The 17,968-nt window shown below is 31.7% G+C and overlaps 1 protein-coding gene across 1 annotated transcript; it reads right to left on the bottom strand.

Moving 5' to 3' along the window:
* Positions 1 to 12,732: 12,732 nt before the first annotated feature.
* On the bottom strand, positions 12,733 to 15,413 carry LOC134700180 (uncharacterized). Its single transcript, XM_063561545.1, has 3 exons — positions 15,204 to 15,413; positions 14,612 to 14,872; positions 12,733 to 13,150 (listed from the first exon to the last, which is right to left on the bottom strand). The coding sequence occupies exons 1-3, from the start codon at positions 15,364 to 15,366 to the stop codon at positions 12,741 to 12,743; spliced, it is 834 nt and encodes a 277-aa protein (XP_063417615.1). The 5' UTR covers positions 15,367 to 15,413; the 3' UTR covers positions 12,733 to 12,740.
* Between the last annotated feature and the right edge of the window lie 2,555 nt (positions 15,414 to 17,968).

Below are 17,968 nucleotides of genomic sequence, written 5' to 3'. Positions count from 1 at the left end.
AAACATTTCTTAATAAGCATTTTCTAACGTGGCAATGTTTGAGTTTTGAATATTCACTGATCAATGCTCTCTTTTAGAAACGACATCGAAGTTGAAATCATTTTCTTGTAATTTGAATTGTTAAAATACTAACATTAATAGAACCAATTCACTGTACTAGAACTATTGTCTCTGTGTGTGTTAGTTTTGTTCCAAGTCATAATCCTGTTATTCAGTCGTTTTTTGTTGTTCGTAAAAAACACAAATTCCTTATGCATAATTCAGGAAGTAGAATTTCTCTTTTTATATGATTTTAATGTTGTTATGTCGGTACCTTTGAAAGCTTGTTATACGTAAAGGGTTTCACTACGTTTTCACTACGTGTTGAATATCGTTGACATGCTATAGTGCCTTACAGTTGTTTATATCCTTGCACGTTGGTATCTGGTAAATGTAGATATTCATGTCAATGGCACTCACAAATATATTAGTCGGATTCTAATTTTCGAAAGGCTTCGTCTTTAAAAATTTATTTGTTATCTAACTCACAGCAAAAGAGATTTTGTAAATATGACATAACAACTTACTGTCGAAGCAGCATTTTCATAATATTCTGTTCCTCGACTGTTTTTGGCATAATTAACTCAGCATTTTGATAATTACAGTGTGTTGTTGCATTTGAAATGTCAAAACATTGATGAGACATTTTATAACATTAAAATCCATGAGACTCCCAACCATTAGGACAGGTCAGTTTACCTATAAAATCGAACAAATTATTTCAACACAGTGTTTTGTTATCGTACTGATTAATGTATCATTTTATTATTATATACTCCTGGTAAGTCGTGTGTTTTCTTCATCAGCTCATCTTCATGTTACCATTAGTATGATCAATGGTCTCACCTGCATTCATGAAGTATGCACCACTTATACGCAAATAAACGATAATTATACTTTTCGGTCGTTCCCCTGTCAATATCTCTCTGCCCAGCTCTTTATAAAATCAAGGCTTTGTGAAGTCAAAAACGTTGAATTGGCCTTCATAACCTTGACCCAGACATATCAGCGAAGTCATTATGTTTTAACAGGCATTGATAGGCCAACTTCCGGTTTGCTGGTGAAACAGTGAAAACAATTTCAAAAGACGCAAATGTAGCCCGATAAATTGATTATTAGGTTATCTGCATGCTTTTATTATAAAATGTCATCTGCACGACACAATATGAAGGCTTTTTGATCTCGTTTGCTGCGCTCATTCCACAAAAATCTGCAAAGTGCGACTCGCAACTAATATAAAACAGTATCAATATGCAGACAACCTGAACATCAATTATAGTGGTTATGACCTGTTTCCTGAGTACCATATGTCTGTTGATAAATATTCAATTCAATCATTACTGCTTACAGGAGTGTTAAATATAAGTATATTTTTCTGAGTCCTATGCAATTTAAAGTAACAATAATACCGCACGCCGAGAAACGTTTAATTCGGTAAGTTACTATCGAAAAACAAAAAGGCAAAATAAAAACAAACACGTCAAACGAATGCAAATAACAGACGCTAAAAAATCCATTATATTGACCAAAATGTGTGAACAAAACAAACAGACACATTAGGTTAACATTTCAAAAATACAACAGTCAACATTGTGTTGTAATCTTTATCGCCACAAAAACAAAGAACGGACGAGACGTTCAATTGTAATTGAAATTGTTGCACTAAAACCATATGTCATTTATTATCTGATGAAAATATGTCTAATTGGTAATCATAACTTTGTTTTATATTGATCAGAAAGATGCTTAAGTTTCAACGGCTCTCCAGATTATTCTTAAACTAATGCAATATAAGAATCGGAGATTAAAGCGCAGACACATGATAAAAATAATTGAATTTCATATTCCTTTGTAAAGAGAGGAATTTTGTATGTTTGTGAAAAGAGATAAGAATGAATGCAATCTATGTACTTACTTAACTGTGATCCAACCAAAAGCTGGAACATAGAAATGACAAACAGTCTTACAAAATATAACATCCTGCAAGTAGACATACACAAACAGTTTGACTCATTGAAATATAACATAACTAACTGTTTTAACGATAAATCAGATATTGGTAAAATTAGTTATTGAAATTAATTGATATCTATGAATTTCTCTTGTGTCAATCTGGGTGCAACAATATCTAATGTTCTATAGACAATTTTTTATCTGTTATTTATATCAATCGCTTCAACGTTGTACACGATGTTAATACTACTTAGTGTTTCACGACGTTCCTGAAAAAAAAGCTATTTCGACGATTTCAAATAAAGTTTCAGACGTTCAACCATATTATTGATGAGGTCTAATAAATGTAACATCATGTGAAAAAGGTAACGATTTCGGTTTGTCTGAACACATGCATTGTTTTATAAATAAAACTAAAAGTGGTCGCATAGATATTTTTTAATGAATATTCATTCACAGGAGTTGTCAGTCTTTCCAGGCCATAATTGATAATTTTCCTTTCGGCATCAGTTCGCATTAATGAATCTAATTCATTAATTTCCAAATTTACACAGATTTACTTTTACAGCGAAAAGTTTTAACGTGTGTACACTTTTTGATCTGTCTGTCTGCAATTAGTGTACATTTAACGATACTTCAATTTTTATCTCTCAATACAGTAAAGTACAATATAAAGATATGCTTATACAAATAAAACGAGGTATGATAACCGATGAGGAAAATCTCAATCAGAGACCAAATGACATAGAATAAGCGACTACAGGGCATCGGACGGCCTTCAAAAATTATTAAAACCCATACTGCATAGTCAGCTATGAAAGCTCTACATGACAAATGCAAAACAACTCCAACTTAAAATAATTTAAATCGTTTTAACAGACTTTTATTGACTGTTTTTCTACATACACATACCATATTTTATATTTTTAAGATATCAATTAAACTGGGCAATTTTTATGTACCAATTGTAAGTCCAGAAACGGATGAGACACTCTCATTATTTATTATTTTATTTACAAAAAAAGGTGTTGCACGACATGTCTACCTATGTTAATCTCGCACATGCAGTTTTTTTTATATTGATAGTCTGTTTAATATGGCCGTACAATGACAATTCTCCGGAAATTTTTCAGTCTCCCAACTGATATACAAGAAAAAGAAAATAAAGACAAAAACTAAACTATTCAGATTCTTATTTTTTTCAATTCAAAATAGTATTATTGACTTCTAATTCTTTACCAATAAATGAAAATAACTGTTCCCGTCATGAAAAATATTGCATAACACGCCGTAGTAATGAATTTTGTGTGTAGACCCGCCAAAGATTTTGTTAAACTTTTCTCAACAATCACGGGTTCATACGTATTCTCATTTCTTAAAGTTTCATTAAAATAACAATTGGCTGTCATAAGTGTGCAATTAAATATTTAGCGCTGGACGTTAAGAAGCTACCAATACTCATAGTAATCTATTGCAGATCCTTTTGTTCCGAATTGTGTCTTATTTGTTAAAATGTTATTCAGCATGTTACAGTTTAAGCAACGAATAGTAAGACCCCACATCCTTGCAATTTATCTCTCGCTATGTTTATCAGATTCCGCTGGGTCGTACAGCTTTGACAGTTATGCAGTGCCAGATTAAAAAGCTCCACAAGTCTTCTTCCATCTTTCCATGGTATACTGCCAGTACTCTCTTCTGTGTCAATTACCATTTCTTCATGCAAAGTTGTATTTGATTTATTTTGGTTCATCTCTAGTATTTTCTCTGATCTCCTTGTTCTTCAACGAATTCTCCGTTTTTTTAGAAACGTCATGAAAACTTTTTTTTAGCAGATCCATTATTTTTAAATTCGCGCAACCGAATTTATGACGTCAGTGTTCCGCGAAATATGACTTTTTTTATAGCGACGTCGCGAAATGTGAATATAAGTGCTATAATTCCTGTAATGAAATCAAACAAAAATCACTTCTCCTTCTTTTCCAACTTATCAGTATATGTATTTTTATTTTTTTTTGCTAATCTATAGGAAATTAGAATTGTTACCAATATCGTGCGCAACGTCTTTATAGCCCAAAATTAGAATTTTAAAAATTCGATTTCAACATTCAAATTTTAAGTTCACTAACATTTTTTTGCAAACAGTCATTATTCTTTTTTTAACTTTAATATTCTATTTCCACTTTGCAATATTCGTTTTTCAGCGTTCAACATTCATTTTCTAAAATTTGATTCTAGACCTTGAACATTTGATTTTTATGAAGAAATATTCTTTTTCTAAACAGTCTACATTTAAATGTTGACATGGAAATCTCAGCATTTAACATTCAGCATTATAGTTATTTTTTTTATCTTAAAATCTTTTTGTGACAGCTAAAACAAACGCAAGAACATTCATCACAAAGAACGCACAAACAAAAATATAACTGGGGACGACACAACATGCATTTTCTATAAACGACAGACCCCACATTATATATCAACAATGACATGATTATCTACTTACATGCAATCTCGAATCTGATTAGAAGTCTTTTCACAATACTCGTCTGAACAATTTTCATGACAATGATGTTATGAAAAAACAATTCAATAAACTAGCTTATGCATTTGAATATTATCCTCTTGTAGTGTTCCTGAGCTGTATAAAGTTTCAACAATCGTCCACCTATTTACTAGATGTACAATGTACATGTGTGAGACAATACTTTAGATAAAGTACTTCCTTAAAACGATTGTGTAGGGTCGGAAAACATCATTTTAATATTATTTGTGCAAATCATTCATTGCACTTTCTGCTCACTGTTGACCTCTATATTATTTTTCTTCGTGATAAAGCAACATCAAATTTAAATTTAAATAAATGATAATTTATATGAAAATCAATATATGTGCCACATTTGTTAACAAGACACTGAAGTAGAAATGAAGTTGATGTAAGCAATTAAAGGCAATTGTACGGCCTCAGACATTGAGGTGACATACCAAAGAGTCGGCTATCAAAGACCACGACATTAAAAATATAAATACAAAGATTAATACATAGCCTTTTCCATATCGGCATGGGTATCATCCCGAGACCGACATATCAGTCCGGGCCGATATAAAAATACCATGCATTATACTCTTTATCATATACTTCCGACAATTGTTGTATGTAAGGCAAATAAACGAATGTTATAACTAAAACAGTCAAACACTTTATAAAAGTTAAGTTATCACATTGTTGAAGATCGTACGGTGACCTATATTTGTTAATTTCCTGTGTCATGTTGGCCTCTTGTGGAGAGTTGTCTCAATGGCAATCATACCACATCTTCTTTTTTATAATTATGATAATTATTACTACATGTTGTACTATAAGGTGATTCCTAATTGTCAATGGTATTTGTTAGCAAGTTCTTTTAATGTTATCATTTTGAAATCTATGTTGTTCGATTTGATAAATTAGCCATGTAAACAACTGTTTTTCAATAACAGCTGGTTATGTATAAACAGATTAACCACTGGATCCAGTACACCTTATCGCCATTTGTCCGCAAAAGGTTCCCATAAATGTTGACGTCATAAAAATAAGATATCTGAGGTCAAAATGGAAAAGGAAACAGACAAATAACTGCAAAACCGGAAGTAATTTGCACGAAAGGCACTGTTATAAGTTATTTGTACGAGAGTCCCCTTATATAGGTTATCAGCCCGGGTGTGAAATTATGGCTTGTGAACTTCCGTTCTTTTGCATCCATATGTGATTGCACAATCATCTTAAAACTAAAGAAGCAGTTCTCTCAGACAAACAGATATCGGACGGACGTTTCTGTCTAGTTAAGTCATTTCATGTCATGTCCTCAACAAGCATGAGGGTTTTTTGTTTAAATTAAGCGGATGTCTAAATCTTATGTAATAAGCGGACTTGGTGAATGTAATCCGTCTTTCTTAACTTTTAGTCGCAAGTGTAACTGACAAGGAGGTTATTCAACTTGTCAAAGTTTTTGATAAATTGTAGATACAGGCTTCATAATAGGTACAAAAATATAGATTAACTTAAACATAAGAGTTCTTGTTTTAACAATTAAATTTCCGATGCGAACAGTATTCAAATGTTCCTTTCTGGTAAAACTGATTACAAAACAAATGATTTTTTTTTAAGAAACATGTTTTGAAAATATGAGAAATATCTATAAAATAGGGGGGAGGGGGCTTGGTAAATGTGATTTTATTCAGGGTTTTTTAATAATTACAAGTTTGTTTATCACATTAAGTTGTACAGTAATCCGTTTAAGGTAACACGATACCGAATGGCATATCTCCCGATTTCCAAACTTTTTCGCATACGCATTCTTTGCACCGAGTATATCGAAATATGTAATAAAAAATGGGGGTCTCCATTTTTGTTTTCTTGGTATTTTCATTTGAAAACGTCGATTTTGGCGACAAATTTACTTAGGTATATAGGGGAAATGTCTGTTTTTTTGCTAACCTTTATAGATTTTCCAATGGATGGCTATGTTCTTATATATATACGGAGAACAACAAAAAAATAACATAATATTCAGAATTACAAACTGAATTCATACATGTATAGAAAATCATATGTCACCATCCTTGTTTTTGAGATAAATGGCTTCAAAATTGATTGATACCCTTAGAATTTGACCGAAAACGTGTGACGTTATTGAATACAGAATGTAACGTTATTCTCCGCAAAATGTGTCGGGATCTGAAGGGTGTTTATTTTATTTACGTTTCCCCTGTCAGGTTTCCGTAGATTTCCTAGTTATATGAGATTCTACTGATGAAATTTATTTCGTCCTGCACATAGAAATTTCACTAACATGAATTTAACATTAATCTCGTCTGATTTTTACACTTAACGAGCATAATACAGTCATATTTTTGTTAAATGCGAGTGAAAATAACATGAATTTTTTTACGTGTGATTCATTTGAATTACTGAGTTTTTAACTCCATCCTTTATGACAATGGTGGTGTCATTGCTACATCCATGCAGAAAAATAGTACTTTAGAAATTCGATTCAGTTAACAGTGATATAATTGCTCTGTTTTTGATGGTTGTTTAACGTTCAGTGGCAAATAGTTCATGCATGATAAATAAAATAACAAAACTCAAAGAAAAATTCAAAACTTATATTCTTGACCTGCTACGTACATTTGTACATTAATATAGTGTGCTTTGCGTGGTATAAATGTGTTGTTCAGCAAGTCGGACACACATTGCAAACTGTATACAAAATTTCACTATTAGTTCAACAGACTGTCATTTGTGGAAAATTATTTTATAAAACAAATCTTGAGATCATATATGCATTCTTTATAAGTAAAACAAACTGCGAAACATAAAAGCTCAAACTTGAAATTCCACATGTAGGAGATGATACCCGGAGTCTGTACTCTGTGGGCCTTTAGAATTTTTCAAAAGTCCTAATCAAGTAACCTGTCATGAACAACAAAAAAAAAGAAAATCCGGACGATATGCGCACCTTTAAAAACAGGTACATAATTTAAACCTGAAGCAAAAAGACTATCAAGTGTGAGATTGACGGTCGAATTTACACGGGTGAAACAATATGATGTGGCGCGCTCTATTAGTTTCAAGTGACGATTTTGAATTGTAGGATTGATTGCTGGTAACTTTACGTCCAGTGGCAAATATTTTATGAATGTTCAAGACGCAGTTTATAATAAATAATACATCCCGCATAGCCAAATGGACGCCTCACTTTGGAAGCATTTAATTGCCGGTCGGAAGAAGACCAAGTGACCATATTTTTATCCCTATTGACCCTAGGCCTAGTACTTCCTTAAAACGATTGTGTAGGGTCGGAAAACAACATTTTAATATTATTTGTGCAAATCATATTGAATTTGATAAAACAATACAGTGAATGTGATATTATCTATGTATTTTCTGTTGACTGTGGACCTTTTATTATTTTTCTTCATGATTAAGCAACATTTATTCTAAATTTGAACGCATGATGGATATGATGCCACAAGGTCCCGAGTTGTTACTATGGAAAGTAATATTTTCAACATCGTTACTTTGAACTACACCCAATGGCAAGTAAAGGTCCGGTAAAGGATACTTTTGACAGTTTATATGTATTTTTTATAAAGCAATATTCTAGATAGTTAGACTCATTAAAACATCATAACATAACGAACTGTTTTGAAGCTTAATCAAATATCGGTTATTTTAATTATTGAAATTAATTAATAATTTATAAATGTACTTTTCTTCGAATTTCACTTATTTCATCTAGGATTACAGAACGATATAGTTTACTAACTGAATGATTTAGACTGGTGTCAATACTTAACATTCAAATATCCAACAATCAATTTTGTTTATTCAAAATGTTCTTTTTAACATTCGATTCAAATTTTCAAACATCCGATTTCAACATTCAACATTTGAATTCAATATCAAACATTTTTTTTTTCAACATTCATCATTCTTTTTCATATTTCAATAGTCGTTTTGTTTTATTGTTCAAGTATTCTTGTTTCAACATTCAACATTACAAATTTTCTATTTTGTTTTTTTACCTTCAAAGTTAGTGCAGCGGTACCATGGTACCGGTGTATGGAATGAGTCAGAAGCGCCTGTATAAACATAAAAAAGTGTAATACAAGTTACTGCGAATAGTGAAAATCGAATGAAATCCAAATGTAGTAAACTAACTTTTCAATTTGAAATAATATCCTGCATGCACATTATCTGGTAGTGTTTCAAAGCTGTATTTAGTTTCAGTATTTGTCTACCTGTTTACCAGTTGCACGCAATGGGTTGAATGCAATACGTTTGAATTAATAACGTCCTTATAACGATTTTATAGGTTCAGATGATATCTACATTTTTATCTGTGCAAATTATTATGTTGAATAAAAAATAATTCGAACTTGTATGTAATTCAATCAAACAATATTATGAATGTGAAATAATTATTTATTATGTGCATTGGCTGTTAGCCTTTTTGTCATAATGAATAAGCACATTAATGTTCAATTTATATAAATGCTGATTTAAATAAGGATATATTGGATGATTGTTAATGAGACAACTATCCACCAAAATTCAAAAGAATTTGACGTAAGCAATAATTGGCAACCGTTCTAAAAATTTGAAACAAGGCAATTGAAAAAACTAACGGTAAACTAAGCGCATTATGAGAAAGCCGATGTATAATTTCTAGTGCACAACCCTATATCGTTTATAAATCATGAATTATGTGATTGCACAATTGGTAGAAGCAGATTCCTCCGACAAACCGTTTTCGGACGGATAATTATGACCTTATGAGGCATTCGATTCCATTTCCTCAACGGTCATTAATTACCGAATGTTCTTCTATTTTTAGATCTAAAGTGTCAATTAAGCAGACTTGGTGAATGTAATACGGTTTTTTTTTTAACTTTTATGTCTCATGTGTATCTGCTATGGAGGTTATTAAAAATTAAAAAAAATAATATATATATTTTTGACGTAGATACAGTCTATTCAGCATGTACACAAATATATCCACTTAAACATTTCCGATACAAATAGTAGTCAAATCTTCTTTTATGGTAAAGCAGTTTTAAAATATAAGAAATCTATGAAATACGAAGTTTCAATATTTTTGTGGAATTTAAAAGTGGAGGTATACACAAAATATGGGGAAAAGGGATTTTGGAAGAGAAGAAAATTGAACCACCTTCTTTTTAATTATCCGGTAAACAAAACTGTACTCTAAGATTTTGAATATCAAATTATAATCTGAATAATTTAGATAAAAAGACAAACTAATATCAGGGGAAAGTGGTCGATGAATAATCTTTTTTACGTTTTTGGTAGTTAATTGGTCATTTTACTTGTAAAGTGAACGTGTTTAATTGTTATTTTTTTAATACAAATATATCTGTAGATATATAAATGATAAAAACATGTCGGTCAAAAATAGTCAGAGTGGAATTCAAATGTGTCTTCTCTATGACACATAGCGGCCTTTACAAATCCGTGTAACCAAATTATTCTAAATCGGACAACTGTTTCACTCTAGAAGTTAATCGCAAAGTTATGAGTAATAAATTACTTTAAGAAAATTATCTTGTGGTGCCAATCGATTAATATATATGAAGGATTTGAAGACACAAGGTTCCTAGTTGTTACTATAGAAATTAGGCTTTTCTTCACTGTAACTTTGAACTTAACTCATTGGCAATTCAAAGAAAAAAGTCCGATAAGTGCTTATGTTGGTCTTAAACATAAAATACATCTGATGACAAATATTTGTAATTTTTCAAACCCCTAAGTGTCTTTATCAGTCAAAAATGCTTGGAATGTTGTGTATAAACCGCTGTCTTTAAGCAATTACATATACAGAAACATTTTGTGTGGACAGTATATCGACTGAACATGCGCGAAAGTGTATAAGACACGGATCGATAATGCTCTCCGCATGTGGACATGGAGGATATTTTCTTAAATTTAGCGTTTTATGTGCTGTAATTTTTTTCAAAGGCGAATCTAGGAAGTACAAAATACTACATTTATACGTCATATCACAAATGTTTTGACTTTGTATGGATTCAGAGGTCTGTTCCTTTAAAAGTTTAGATTATATACATATCCCTAAAAACAAAGAAGATGAATATATATATATGAGGTCATTGTTTGCCTTCCCTAGTTTTGTACCGATTACAAAAAAGTTTATATTTCTATGACATTGACCCAATATTGTTTGTATAGTGTAACTTAAGGGTGGTACCTAACACTACAGGGATAAAACTATGTAAAATAAGCTACATTTTAATTACGTTGTGTTTTTACGAAATAGTAAGCTTCTCAATGATCAAAATTAGTGTTTGTCAAACTGCTATGTATTTTCTGATAAATGGTTGGTTCAAATTTTTTGGAATTTTTATGTTTTTGTCAAATTAAATTATCTACTGGCGCGTTTCAAATCATGTTCAAGTTATGTAGTGAACTATGTTAAGGAAATGATGTATTTTATACTAAACAACATTTGTTAATAGGAGTTGATGATATCAACGTTAATTATATTAGGAGTGTTATTAAGATAGATAAATATATTACACGTATTTGTGCCAGCGTTTCTATTCAAACGATCAATTAATACAAAAGAAGGCATCGATGTTCGCAGTGAGAAGTGTGAACATGTCGGCTGTTCTTTGGTCGGGTTGTTGCCTCTTGGTTGAGTTGTTGTCTCATTGGTCGGGTTGTTGTCTCTTTGGCATATTCCCAATTTCCGTTTTAAATTTTATATGCAGTAACTCGAAATACGAATTATGTTTTCAATTCCAAAAGCCACGCTTTCTGCAAAGTGAAAAACATTTTAAAGTATTTCCTTGTACTGTCAATATGTAACCTTTTTTTACACTGTAGACAAAAGAGATGAATTTAAAATGTGTTTGTAGGTCTGAATATGCCTTGTTTAGTTTACATTGAATGTGGAGCAAGTCCAAGTTAAATATTCTGTGGTTTGAATTACAATTTCAAAAAGAATTAAGTCTCCTGTTATACTTCGAATCGTTAAACGGATATGTGTCGATGTTTTATGAAAGTCATGATTGGTGCATGATTGATATATCCACCATGTTCACGTTATTCCGCACAGAGGGGTGTCAGGGTTGGTCAAGTAAATCACCGACCGTAGAGAGGTTTTTCGTTTGGGCAATCATGACACCCCGATGTGTGCTATACCACAAAAACTTCGAATATGAAAGAACTGACTCATATACCGTCAAATATTATTTTCTGCAAAGATCTGCAGGATTTTATATTATTTACCGATTCGTTAAAGTGGGTAATTCTTTTTTACTCTGTGTTGGTTTTCAAATGTTCCATGGAATAAAAATAACTATTCAATCTGCATGTAAGCATAAACAATCAGTATACCGTTATAATAAAAATATAACTGTAACTACGGGAAGCAAGACACAAATTTCAAAATACATAGTATTGTGTAAGTATTTTCTGTTTTGAATGTTAAAATGTGCGTTTACGATGATTATTTTATTGATAAGTCTAAAAGGGAGGACAGGCTTGTTTATGTCTTTATCAACAGTCCGCGAAAACTGTCAGACGAATTTATGGTTTAAGTAAATTTAAGTTTGCATCTTAATTAAGGAAAATGAAGACAACACACAGGTCATTATTTCATGCTTTGAGGTAAATATCATTAAATCTTGGTACCGTGTAGGTTGATTCTTCAAACTAAAATCCTGACGTTCTGAAAAGTGTCTCTTCAGTGGTATATCAGTGTTTGAAATTTTTAATTAATGACTATTGCAAAATTAACTTATAATTATAAACATTTATATAAAAGATGATCAATGAAATGTTGTGTTTTCTAAATCACACTAATTATTACTCAATTTATTTCACTTGACTGGGCGGAGTTTAACCGGTTCGCTCATAATAAACCAGTCCATCTATAGATAGGTATTTTAGAATAAACTCATCAATGAAGTGTCCAGTCATTCTTTTGTAAATTCCTTTCATAACACTGATAGTTGATTAGAAATCAGTTATAATTATAACGGCAATCATCCTTATCACACACATCTTCAAATAGACTGTCCTTATGCAAATTAAAACGTAAGCTCCGCCCGATCAGTTGAAAGAACATTGGTAATAACTTGGTATTAAACTGCCAAGATATTAAGTTTTCTTTACAAAGTTATCTGGTAGAAAAGTCAATCGATATTTTTTGGCTCGAATTTTACTCTTATGCAGAAGTGTGAGGTTTCCTATTGTTAATATCAAATATATTTCTCATTTTGCTCTTTTTCTTTGTCTTTTCTCCTATTTTCTTGGTATTCCAAAAGGTATTCGTCGACTTTACGAACTGATCGAAACTGAGAAAATCTACGAGTACAACTAGTCCAACGACTATACAAATAAAAGCAGCTCCGGCTAATCCCATCGTCTTGGAAGATTTCCGTTTATCAGGAGCAGATGATCGCCTGCGGATGCTTGAAGACAGCTGTGTTTTATTTACTGCTAGTTCCTTTTGAATATTTTGTAGTTCTGATTCCAGTCCCTTTAGCAATTCCTCCCGGGTTTTATTTTGAACTATCTTTGAGCCCCAATGTTCCAGTTTTCTCCGATATTTACATCCACATGGACACATATTTGCTGAAAATAATAACAACTGCTAGTATATCATTATCTATTTTGCCTTAAAAATTTTAAACATATATAGACAATAATAGTGCATTGACTTGACATATTAACGATATAAGGATGAGGCTTAGAAACGGGGAAAAGTGAGGCTGTGCCGAGCATTTTCCCCGTTTCGGGCCGAATCCTTATATCGGTGATATTTCAAGTCAATGCACTATTATTGTCTTTAAACTGCAATCTAGAAATACATTTTCAATTGTTGTTTAGTGTGTTAATGTTATTTATTTGATTTATAAATTGGGAAAAATCCCCCTTTAAAAAGGCCTCATATTAAACAGGCGGAGAAATATACAACACGATGAAATGTAAATCATGACCTGTTGAAAACCACAATCAATGGTGAACGAATTCGTTTGTTTACAGACTAACATATCATCAATAAACATAAAACATAATGATTTATAGGTTGCAAACAAAAAATATTAATAAAAGAGGGACGACAGATACCTAAGGGACAGTCAAACTCGTAAATCTAAAACAAACTGACAACGCCATGGCTAAAAATGAAAAAGACAAACAGAAAAACAATAGGACACATGACACAACATAGAAAACTAAAGAATAAATAAACAACACGAACCCCATCAAAAACTAGGGGTGATCTCAGGTGCTCCGGAAGGGTAAGCAGATCCTGCTCCACATGCGGCACCCGTCGTGTTGCTTATGTGATTACAAATCTGGTAAATAGTCTAATTCGGTAGGTCAAATTCATGAAAGGGAAGGGGATTGTAGTTACGACGTAAGGAACATATCCGATATCATTTGTGAAACGGTTATTCCATAACGGTCAACCAACTCGTGATGGCGTCCGTAAAATTTACGAAGGGATGAATTCAACTTTACCATTTGGAACTCTTGGTTCTCTATAAGTGAAATATGTTTTCCAAAAAATTGTTAAAGAAACAAGTTTGATTCTTTAAACTCATCGTCGTTTACATTGGAAACAAGAACAGGTTGAAGAGGTCGTGCGAATAATTAGATATAATTTCGACATTTTCTGTTTAAATATTCATGAGGAAAAGTGATATCATGTCAGTGACTGTATATGACATAGAAATATACGGTCAACGCATTTTGACTGCTCAAATAGAACGAGTGCAGTATAAATATAAATACGGGTTGTTGTCTATTTGACACATTCCTTATTTCCATTCTCAATGTTATTTATTTCAACCATGAAACTAGAGACATGGTATAGACTGAATATTTGTGTTCTAAATCGAACTAACAAAATAGTTTCCTTGATTGTACTGTATCATCAGACTTTATGACATTAACATGCATACAAAATGACCATGTAAGCGTTGTCCGAATTTAAATCATTAACATATGTGCGTTTAAATCTCCCAAATTTTTAATTTTTACTCATTACAAAACAAACAAAATGACAAACGGAAACTGTATTCTACATACTTGCATTTATAAAGAGAACCTTTTCATCTTTTTGTATCAGTCCGGAAATGTATGCCACATGACATTTATATAATCCCTCGTCTGTCCATTTTATTTGTTCAAAGTTTAGACTAGGAGATGTTACGTTCCCACCTGTTGCGTACTCAGAAACGATCATACTGGTACCATTTACTGATCTTGTCCAGAACAGTTTTGTAATACCCGCTGTGTATTTCACATCACATGAAATGGTTACTCTTTTATCCTCGTCTGCTATGCCTTCTGTTAAACAGCAAATGGACAAAATGTAGGCAATAGAAAATAAACCATAAACTTTACATTTTAACGACAGTTTTTTTGAATTTCACATATTTTTTGTACACCTTTATTGGGATAATTCATGGTTACAACTTTGACTCCAATTTCCATTGATTTATAAAATTCTTAAACGTATTATTGATATGATATGTTTTGTATCGGTGCATGCTTTGTTGATGTCACAAACAAGAGGTTTTGTTTTTATGATGTTTTTGATTGATTCAGCAACGAGAGATTTATGTGTAATGTTCATTTAACAAGATCTTGATATAAAACACAATTGTATTCATAATACCTTTAGTTTTCTGACAAACAATAACATACTCAAATGTGCATGGAACATCATGCCATCCATTTTCACCAGAAGCTACACAATCTTCGGGAGATTGACTATTATTTGGCTCGCCTCGGTTAAAAGAAAAAAATAGTTTGTAATCTTTTAATAAATCTTTCTGCATTTGGTAAAAAAACCAACGAGACAAATAAAATTAATTTGTTGATGAACTACGAGACGCTTAAAGACTCGACAATGCTTTAAAAAGAATATAACAGACAATTATTGAGCGATTTTTAAAAGTCAGCAAAATGACAATTAATGGTAAATCATATGGTAACATGCACACTGTCACTGTTTAGTCCTGTGTGGACGAAACGCACGTCCGACGTATTAAATATTAAAACTGTTATACTCTACCTACCCTGGCATTGAATTAAAATGTCAATCTTAATAACAATGCATGAGCAAACAACCATAACACAGTCTGCAACAAAGGCATTTAAACTCTTTGATTGCATGCTTTATTTTTTTAACTGTAATGTGAAATTATATCTCTTCATACCTTTTCATGACAACAGTTTACACATTTGGGATTTATTTTTTTCTTCGCATTTTCAATTTTTTTTTTATCCGACGTCTTGACAACGCCTATTGTTGTATGACGTCAGAGGAGTGAAATAACCACGTTTATATCACGTGTGATAATTATCGGTTTTTATTTCACTGGGAAAGCTATGTTATTCATTGCAACCAATTTAATAAAATGAATCATTGGTTACTTCCATATTTTTTAAAACTGACACTTATAAACACACCTGGTGCCCATCTATCACTGGATTCCAATTCAGTGCCATCATTCCATTTCCAATTCCGTGTAATTGTTTTATCATGATCGATTAAAACTCCTATCCAAACAAATTTACCAATTCTGTGGAAGAATTTAAGCCATGCCATCATTAAGAAAATAAATAAGATCTTTGATTGCGTGGTTTGTTTTTTTTTTAATTTATTGTATTGAATGTCAACTACAACTCTTTTTTTATAGCTTAATTATTGAAGTCATTTTACTTTACGTGTATATAATTTTAATACAACTTAAAATGCATTATTGCTATGACAACTCGTGCTGTCAACATGAAATAACATATAATAACATCGCATCAAAGACAATAACATTTATATATTCATTGAAATTTGGTGACTCTAATTCGAAACTACTACACCAGGAACACTCAAAAGAAGTGAAATCATCATCAGATAATGTTCATGATCTTAAAGATCCAAAAAGCTAGCCTACTACTTTTTGATCAGAGAAACGTAAAACTATTATCAAAGTTGCAGTTATAACAAAGAGAAGACGCATCTACAAAATGCAAAATAGAAAAACTCTCCCAGATTGGTAAGAAGAAAGAAAGTCTGAAATCGACGCAATACAGTTTTTACAGTCACCTTCAATAATAGATTTATTGGACATTAAGGCCAACAACTATCCGTAAAAAAATGTCCGCTTCTATAAAAGTTATTTCTAAAATGTATGTTAAAAAAATAATACTCTACAATTGTGTAATGATAACAAATGACGTTTTGAAAAATAAAGAAACATATATTTTGTTTTTTTATTGCGCAAAACGGTTTCTTGACTTCTTATAGATTAAAACAAATTTAAGTTTAAGATGTCACATACACTGATAATACACCGTTTTCTTCTGCAGTTTTAGGCATAATCATTTCAGCATTAAGTTTCTCACAAAAAATCTTTGAATTTGTAAAATTCCTCTTTTCTTGATCCAACTTATAGCATTTCGAACCATGGAGTGTCCAGCCTTTCGAACATGTAAATAGGCCTGAATAATACAAAAAAGTAACATGCATGTATTTCTGTGGACTCACTTATTTATCAATTTCTTAGGTACAAGTGAACCCGCAAATTAAATGTTCAACGATTGAAAAACAATTTATATAGGCCTGTTTATACACTAAAACAAATCCACGAAATAAATTATTTGCAAACAATGAACTTTTCCTCAATCCTTTATCCACGGTTATAGGTCCTTTTGTGTGCTTCTCTGATGTTTTTGTTTGACGTAGAATCGACATCCTATTAAAATTACAACTTTTGATAAATACGTCAAAAGATTTTTAACATCGAAATGAGACATTTGGTTCCATAGATATACATGTTTATATTGTGTAAATATCAAAATCAAAATTCAAATAGCAGATAAAACAAACAACGTTATAGTACACACAAAATCTGTACTAGCTTGCAATTTCATCGAGCGTGTTCTACTTAATCAAATACAACTGCACTTCCAGGATGATTTATAATGATTTTATAATACACCATCATTAACCTTCTAATATATGACCAATTATTTCGATCGTTTTGATCAATATTAACACTTTAATTTTTTTTTTACTATTGCCTTTATACCTTATCATTATCAAAATGACTTTTCTAGTGACAGCATATTATTTTACAAGTTCTTATAACACTAGACAAAAAGGAAAAGAAGAAAAAACAAAACAACAGTCTGCAGAAAAATATCTGAAGCTTGGGTATAAACACAACTGTCCAAAAAACACTTATGGTATGTCAAAAGGGTTAAATCTACTCGATCAGTAATATCCATGGCGTTATTTTTTTTTTAATTCATATCCCTCGGTCAAGCATCGAAACCAATCGGGGAAATGTTTCTCGACTGTCATCATCCCACGCAAGTACTTATATAATCAGGTATACATCTTAATCTTTTTCAATCGGACAAATTGACCAAACGGTG

Source organism: Mytilus trossulus, unplaced genomic scaffold (assembly GCF_036588685.1).
Source record: "Mytilus trossulus isolate FHL-02 unplaced genomic scaffold, PNRI_Mtr1.1.1.hap1 h1tg000128l__unscaffolded, whole genome shotgun sequence".
Lineage (NCBI taxonomy): Eukaryota > Metazoa > Mollusca > Bivalvia > Mytilida > Mytilidae > Mytilus > Mytilus trossulus.
Note: the sequence above shows the minus strand (reverse complement) of the source record. Positions and strands in the feature narration are given on the sequence as shown.